The 8,249-nt window shown below is 46.4% G+C and overlaps 2 protein-coding genes across 2 annotated transcripts; one reads left to right on the top strand and one right to left on the bottom strand.

The window, feature by feature from the left end:
• Positions 1-1,479: 1,479 nt before the first annotated feature.
• Positions 1,480-3,128, bottom strand: LOC147987029 (uncharacterized). Its single transcript, XM_087542248.1, has 2 exons — positions 1,748-3,128; positions 1,480-1,517 (listed from the first exon to the last, which is right to left on the bottom strand). The coding sequence occupies exons 1-2, from the start codon at positions 3,126-3,128 to the stop codon at positions 1,480-1,482; spliced, it is 1,419 nt and encodes a 472-aa protein (XP_087398374.1).
• Positions 3,129-3,688: 560 nt separating this feature from the next.
• LOC125534242 (putative xyloglucan endotransglucosylase/hydrolase protein 12) lies at positions 3,689-4,904 on the top strand. Its single transcript, XM_048697512.2, has 2 exons — positions 3,689-4,010; positions 4,113-4,904. The coding sequence occupies exons 1-2, from the start codon at positions 3,741-3,743 to the stop codon at positions 4,710-4,712; spliced, it is 870 nt and encodes a 289-aa protein (XP_048553469.2). The 5' UTR covers positions 3,689-3,740; the 3' UTR covers positions 4,713-4,904.
• Positions 4,905-8,249: the final 3,345 nt, after the last annotated feature.

Raw genomic sequence — 8,249 nt, 5'->3', positions numbered from 1 at the left:
AATCCTATTCCAACTAGGATTCCCCGAGGGGGAAAGAGGGAGAGGGGGGCCGGCCACCTCCTCCTAGTCCTAATAGGACTAGGAGAGGGGGAAGTGGCGCAGCCACCTTGGGCTGCCCCTTTCTCCTTTCCACTAAGGCCCATGAAGGCCCATATGGCTCCCGGGGGGTTCCGGTAACCTCCCGGTAACCCGGTAAAATCCCGATTTCACCCGGAACACTTCCGATGTCCAAACATAGGCTTCCAATATATCAATCTTTACGTCTCGACCATTTCAAGACTCCTCGTCATGTCCGTGATCATATCCGGGACTCCGAACAACCTTCGGTACATCAAAATGCATAAACTCATAATGTAACTGTCATCGTAACCTTAAGCGTGCGGACCCTACGGGTTCGAGAACAATGTAGACATGACCGAGACACGTCTCAGGTCAATAACCAATAGCGGGATCTGGATGCCCATATTGGCTCCTACATATTCTACGAAGATCTTTATCGGTCAGACCGCATAACAACATACGTTGTTCCCTTTGTCATCGGTATGTTACTTGCCCGAGATTCGATCGTCGGTATCCAATACCTAGTTCAATCTCGTTATCGGCAAGTCTCTTTACTCGTTCCGTAATACATCATCTCACAACTAACTCATTAGTTGTAATGCTTGCAAGGCTTATGTGATGTGTATTACCGAGAGGGCCCAGAGATACCTCTCCGACAATCGGAGTGACAAATCCTAATCTCGAAATATGCCAACCCAACATCTACCTTTGGAGACACCTGTAGTGCTCCTTTATAATCACCCAGTTACGTTGTGACGTTTGGTAGCACCCAAAGTGTTCCTCCGGTAAACGGGAGTTGCATAATCTCATAGTCATAGGAACATGTATAAGTCATGAAGGAAGCAATAGCAACATACTAAACGATCGTGTGCTAAGCTAATGGAATGGGTCATGTCAATCAGATCATTCAACTAATGATGTGACCTCGTTAATCAAATAACAACACTTTGTTCATGGTTAGGAAACATAACCATCTTTGATTAACGAGCTAGTCAAGTAGAGGCATACTAGTGACACTCTGTTTGTCTATGTATTCACACATGTATTATGTTTCCAGTTAATACAATTCTAGCATGAATAATAAACATTTATCATGAAATAAGGAAATAAATAATAACTTTATTATTGCCTCTAGGGCATATTTCCTTCAGTGATGCCCACAAATTGCAATGTACAAGCTGAAAAGGAGAAGTGGTAAAGGAACTGGAGGAGGGGAAGGGGAGCCTGGGCTGTCGGCCGAATTGGCACGCCTCACAAGTGGCAGAGGGGGGTAGGGGTTTATTACATGAAGGAAGAAAATGAGATAATTTGGCTAAAGAAGCACGACTAGGGTGCCCTAAACGCCTGCGCCACAAGCTGCCGATGTCGACGGAGAGAGCTGTGGGTGATTCACCGAAGAAAGGATAAAGCCCAGTGGAACTATTTGACCTCATGAGAGGGGCCCTGCTCGCCAGATCCTTCACAAGAAAGCCATGTGGGTCAAATTCAACTGAGACAGAATTGTCAATAGTAAATTGTCGTACAGAGAGCAAGTTTTTGACAACAGAAGGGGCGAAGAGAACATGATTAAGGGAGAAAGGGCGAGGTGGGAGAGAGGCGGTGCCCGTGGCAAGAACAGGCATGTAGGAGCTGTCACCAACTAAGATGGAGGTATACTTTGCAGAAAAACAAGACGTGTCCAAGTTACCCGCATTGTTGGTGATGTGGCTAGACGCGCCGGTGTCCAGGTACCACTCGCCGCCGCCGCCCGGGGCCTGGATGGACATGTTGGACATGGCGGCGTTGAGCATGTGGCCGGTGTCCCATGAAGTAGGCGGAGGCGTGTAGGCGGGCGGGGCGCCGTAGGTTGGTGGTGCGGCGCCGTACGTCGGTGGGGAGTTGACGTTGTAGATCATGGGGTAGGCGTGGTGTGGAACCCTGGGTCGTGGACCGAGCACGCCGGCGGCGTTCGGTGGAACCCACGGTGCACGGCCGACCGGTGGGAAAGGGGCGCCCCATGTGGCGAAATAGCCCATCCAGGGCTGCTGGGATGAAGACGGAGGCGCTGGAGGCCCTCCACGGCCACCGGAGCCTCGACCGCGCCCGCCGCGGCCACGGCCGCGCCCGCGCCCGCCGCTGTCAGAGGGGCGATCGGGCTGCCGCTGGATGGTACCGCCTGTGGAAGCGGAGCCGCCTCCACCACCACCGGAGCTGCCGGAGCCACTGCCGCTGGAGCCACCGCCGTGGGTGGCGATGAGGGCGGTAGCCCCCTCCGCCCGGGCGCGCGCATCCAGGCTGATTTCCTCCAGCATCAGCCTGGAGCGGGCCTGGACGAAGGTGGGGAAGGGCACCTGCATCGGAAGCAGGGACGCCATGACACCGAACCGAGGAGCGAGGCTGCGGATGAGCTGGAGAGTGAGGGTCTTGTCGGTTACGTGCTCGTCAAGGTCGTCGAGGGAGTCCGCGAGCGCCTTGAGTCGCCTGCAGTACTCGGCAATCTTCATATCACCTTGAACGGTGGCGCGAAACTCGGCGCCGACGTGGATGGCCCGTCCCGCGAGGTTATCGCGGAAGAAGGCGTCGAGGAGAAACCAGACATGATAGGCAGTGGAGTCTTGGGCAGAAATGACATCGTAAAGTTCATCCGTGATCGTACCGTAGATCATGAGGAGGATCTGGAGATCGTCCTGGCGCCACTGTGCAGTCTGAGTGTGCGGGTCGAGGTTGACGAGGACGTGGCTCTCCACGCTCGACTTGCGGAGGATGAAGGACATGATGCGCCTCCACTTGGAGTAGTTGCCGCAGACGGCGTCCAGCTTGAAGTCGATGTGGGCGCCGACGTTGACGGCGTGGATCGAAGGTGGCGGCGCCGTGGAGGACGACGCGGCGTCGGAGGTCACCGCACCGAGCGGTGCGGCGGTGAGGTGCAGCGGAGCTATGGCCAGAGGGGCGCTCTGGACGGGGAGTGGAGCGGAAGCAGTGGGCAGCGGAGCGGTAGCGCTGGGGAGGGGTGGGCTGCCAGAATGGACGCCGTCGTCGGTCTGCTCGCCGGCATCTGAACCCTCGTCAGAGGCATGGGAACCGGCCATGGGGTACAGGAAGGAAAGGTCGCTCTGATACCAAGAAGAAGGATGAGAATCTGTGTGTTGTATTACAAAGGAAGGCATAGCCTTATATACACAGGAGAGCACGCGCAGGTGCTGGGTTGGTTACAACAGAAAGGAGCTAGTCTTTCGGAGAGACGTGCGCTAGTTACGCGGGGCGCGGGGAGAGGCCACGATCACCGCGTGGAGAGCGTGCGGCACGGTGCGGGCCGAGTAGGTGTTAGCCGTTTTCCAACACAACCAAGCGGAAGTACGGTACACCGTTGTGCTGACAACTAACTATGTCGTCAAATCCAGATGCTGACAGATAGGATCAATTAGTATGATAATTGAACAACCTGACAACAAGCACTAGGTAGCTGCAACCTGAAGAGAGAATAATAAGACATGCATGGCGCAAACTAACCCAGCTTACATACTACACTACGTGCGCAGCAGACACTTTTGCATTTGACTGAAAATAATGAGCACAGATCCGCAACGCAGAGAGGATTATATAAAGCCCTTGTGCACCTCTGCATTTTCATCAAGTCTTCTTGACATACACTTCCTACACCACCAAAAGCTAAGCTAGTGCCAACTACGAAGTAGGAGAAGATGGAGAGCTCAAGGAGGGCCCTCCTCCTGGTGGCGATGGCGGCGACGGTCATCGGCCTCGCGAGTGCCAGTTTCCGTGACAACTGTGACATCAAGTGGAACCCCGAGAACGCGGCCTTCTCCGATGACGGCCACGGCCTGACCATGTCCCTAAAGAGCAACTCCTCCGGCTGCTTGCTGCAGACGAAGAAGCAGTTCATCTACGGCAGCGTCTCCACCCTCATCAAGCTCGTCCCGGGGAACTCCGCCGGCACCGTCACCACATACTACGTACGTATCCTATTCCTATAGTATACTTATTAGTTATTACCAATGAGCTTGTACTGCAATACTGACCGTATGTGCACCATTTCATTGATTGTAAATCACCAGACATCGTCCGTGGGGGCCGACCATGACGAGATCGACTTCGAGTTCCTGGGGAACGAGACCGGGCAGCCCTACACGCTGCACACCAACGTGTTCGCCGACGGCATGGGCAAGAAGGAGATGCAGTTCGTGCCCTGGTTCGACCCCACCGCCGACTTCCATGCCTACACCATCTCCTGGACGCCCTGCATGATCGTCTGGTACGTCGACGACGTCCCCATCCGGGTGTTCCGCAACTACCGGGACAAGGGCATTGCGTACCCGATCAAGCGTCCCATGTTCGGCTACTCCAGCATCTGGTCGGCGGAGGACTGGGCCACGCAGGGCGGCCGCGTCAAGGCCGACTGGTCCAAGGCACCCTTCGTCGCCGGCTACCGCGACATGGTCCTCGACGTCTGCCCCTGCGACGGAGCCGACTCCTGCGTCTACGGCTGCGCCAGGGCGTTCAGCCACGGCGGGCGGCAGCAGAACTGTGCTGGCCTCACCGACCAGCAGCGGGCCAAGATGCAGGAGGTGCAGAAGTCTCACAAGATCTACGACTACTGCGTCGACTACCGGGACAACAAGAAGCCCGGCCCCGAGTGCAGCCTGCCGCAGTACTGATCGACCCATGCATATCCAGCTGCAGTCTGATCGTGGTCGTGGCACGCACCAAGCGGTAATGGTTGGCCGGCCGATCTATCTACCACGGCATATATACACGACCTATTGATTCCATTGGGACTTTATTTATTTATTTTGATACAGATATTTATGTTTTCTCAAGATTTTTCATTCTTGTTGCTCTACGGATGTTTTTTTTCCTCCAAATTTTGTTCAATGCTTACCCGATTAAGTAATCATGATCGATCTTTTCTGAATGGATCACATAAGGCATGATTGGTTGCATGCATGAACCAACAAGCCAGGCCCACTAAAGAATCATGTAAGGTTACCCACAACCACAACACACCACGACTACAATAATCTAGTGGTCTATGACAAATTTACTATGATGATTTTGGCCTAAATCCCGCGGTGGCACTAAACTTTTCATCTCGATCAAAAGAAAGCTTACCATGCCCAATTGCGTGGTGCTTTTTCATGACCAAAGGAGGGTTACCACCAAAAACATCAGATATAAAGAAGATGCATAATTACTTAAAATATGAATTTATTTTGAATTTACAGATCCTATTTGAGATACACGTACTTTTTTCTATAGAGAGAGGTACATGTAGTTCAAATTTGAATAATATCTAGTAATTAAGTCGACACTCATTTAAGACCTCAATAATAGCTAATGATTTTAAAAAATGCTACCTTTGATATGAACACTACAATAGTATGTTCCATGTACAAAACATTTGGAATACCGCAAACAAATATTTTTGTAAGGTCCTATACAAGGTACCTTATCTTGTTATTTCAGAAATAGAAAAATACATAACAAGATGGAACATAAAGGAAGGAAAATCTAATGGGCCAAAACACATCTCTTCTCTCTCCTTTTCCTTTTTCTTTCATTTCCCTTTACCACCAAATGGGCCAAACCCATGTTTACTTTCCCTTCTTCCTCCCTTTTTTTCTCTTCTATTTTCGACGACAGGGTCATGGCCCAATAAGACAACTGAGGCCAGCCCAAACTACTATCTAGTTTTGTTCTTTGCATATTTCTTTTTTTTTCTTCAGAAAAATATATATTGAAGTAGCCAAGTTAGTATTACAATTCTTTAATTCATATGAACCACCAAATATACGAATAATATATGGAAATATTCATAATTTCCCAAGTATCTATTCATGGCATTTCCATGCAGGTTAATAGTAAGATTTAATTTGTTCTTAATAAATAATTGTAATTCAAGATTCCAAATTAAAGAATATTGTGTGAAATTACAAATATGTATACAATCCAAGTTTAGTGATATGGTGCCATGCCAATTTTAATATATTTTAAAGGTGGTTTTATGACGCCATTATATGATGCCATGCCAATTTTAATATATTTGTACCACATTTAAATTTTATAGAAAAACTAACAAGTGAATGTGAATGTTTTGTTTTTGAATTATATCTGTTTAATATCCTCAAATTGATTTAATGCATAAATAATAAGAAATGATTTCAGAAAATTGGTTAACTTTGACATGAACAATGCATTCCAGTACGTTCCATAAGAAATGTTTTATAGTACTTAGGTTAAATATTTGGAAGGTATATAGTTGTGCACAGTAGTGTTAAAGAATGTTGTAGTCCAAACTATAAGTGAAATGGTGAAGACTTTTTTGCGGAGTACACACTTCATAGTTTGTGTTGAATGGTATGATGTATCCTTTGTGATTCGTCCATTACAAAGCAATTTACATCCCAAGTTTTGTGGAACCGTCTAGAACTTAAAAACAATCTTATGAGGTCATAACACGACCCATTCTATTCTTTTACCACATCTAGATTTTACATAAAAATTAAAGCGAATAAGATTTATGTTAAACTTTAAATTTTCCAGAGACCATGACAACGGGTCACAAGAAATGGCTACCACAATATCCTGGCATCAGCAACGATGAACATGGTGAGCTCTGCTGTTTGATCTTGTAAATCAATAATTAGTACTATAATGATGGTCCATTGTCCATGATTTGCGTTGATTCATTTAAAAAAGCTTAACTTTGTATTAGTTTGCAAAGTTTTTGGATAAATTAGAATGATATTGACCCGTTGTTTAGTGCATTGTTTTCATAGTAAAAGTTTAAGCGCCTTGAAAAGGTTGCATCATGTTTGTTGATGCGTATTGTTGGCCCCGAGCTAATATCGTGGCATAGAGGAACATCACATTGTCGGGGTCCAAAACTGTCTATTGTAAGAATTGGGGACATGCATCACTGGTAGGGATCATGGCTGGATCTTACCACATAGCACATCGGAGATAGTGACATGGGTGCAATGAAGGAAGGAAAGGGGGATGCGAATGTGGTGCTGGGGCATGTGGGATGTACCCAGACTTGGTCGTAAATAAGGGAAGAAGTTGGAGGACGATGCGGTACTCCCAACTTGATTGGTGATGGAGCGGCTTAAGTGGGGAATAAAGATAGATAATGGCCTAGGAAGCGATGTCACCTATCCAGGGCGTCAGAGCTGAACCGAGTGGCACAGAAAGAAAAACATCCTTCGACAAATGAGTGGTGATGTAGCCCATGCACTCGGCCTCAGATGAAGATCACACACTCAGGATTAAAGCATACATTTTAGGCCGGTTTTAAAGTGGCTAGAGGTTGGTAGGTATGCCATTGTATATTGATCCAATGTCTAGAATATAGGGGCACAATTTTGGAGTTTAATAGGAAAAAAATTCTAAAGACCTTCCTTGCAAACATGTGTAAAATCATTTTGGCTATAGCTGCCAAATAACTTCTAGAAAATTGAAGAAAATTATATGTAAAATAATTGGGCATACTAAAATTGTTTCCTCATGACTTTAGTTTTAAAAATATTTGAAAACAATTCAAAGGAGCCTTTTAAAAAAAATCCTAAAATAGTTTTAGGAATTATTAAATTCCCTAAAATATAGTAAATACATAGTAGTCAATGTAAAAATATCATGTATTTTTATTTTATTTTATAAATTAATTGCATTCCACTTATTTCGATACTCAAAATAGGGCTGAAAAATATTTTTAATTGTTGTTGAACTATAAGAAAAATTATTTGAGACAACATGGCTTCAGATTAATTTAAACAAGGTTATGATTTTTAATCAAAATTCACAAAAAAATCCAGATATAAAATCCAATCACAAACATGGTAAATCAACATTATATTTTACAAAATATTTTTATTTTAATATTTTTGGATGTTACTATTGAGATATGTCCTAGAGGCAATCATGTATGATGATATCTCCCATGCCATTATGGATTAAGATAGTTCTTGGACATTAGTAATGATGTATATCAACAAGTACATGACTTGTTTCTGAGACTGCATTGTATGACGACTGTTCTAAATGGTCCCTAGACGAAAGGGTTCTGTGAGCTCACAGTCGAATAGACTAGTATGACATAGTGGATGGCCCAGTCTCACTGTCCATGTGTCATTGGATGCTAGCCGGCTAATACGAACTAGGAAAGATCTGGTCGGATCCAAGTCTAGACAAGGTGA

The sequence above is a fragment of the Triticum urartu genome, chromosome 2A (genome assembly GCF_056163025.1).
Source record: "Triticum urartu cultivar PI428250 chromosome 2A, HENAU_Tu73, whole genome shotgun sequence".
Taxonomy (NCBI): Eukaryota; Viridiplantae; Streptophyta; class Magnoliopsida; order Poales; family Poaceae; genus Triticum; species Triticum urartu.
Note: the sequence above shows the minus strand (reverse complement) of the source record. Positions and strands in the feature narration are given on the sequence as shown.

Coding starts and splice junctions, on each gene's coding strand:
- LOC147987029 (XM_087542248.1), bottom strand. CDS start 3,128: ATGGCCGGTTCCCATGCCTCTGACGAGGGTTCAGATGCCGGCGAGCAG. Junction 1,518..1,747: donor CCACATCACCAACAATGCGG/GTAACTTGGACA, acceptor TTTCTTGTGAAG/GATCTGGCGAGCAGGGCCCC.
- LOC125534242 (XM_048697512.2), top strand. CDS start 3,741: ATGGAGAGCTCAAGGAGGGCCCTCCTCCTGGTGGCGATGGCGGCGACG. Junction 4,011..4,112: donor GCACCGTCACCACATACTAC/GTACGTATCCTA, acceptor GTAAATCACCAG/ACATCGTCCGTGGGGGCCGA.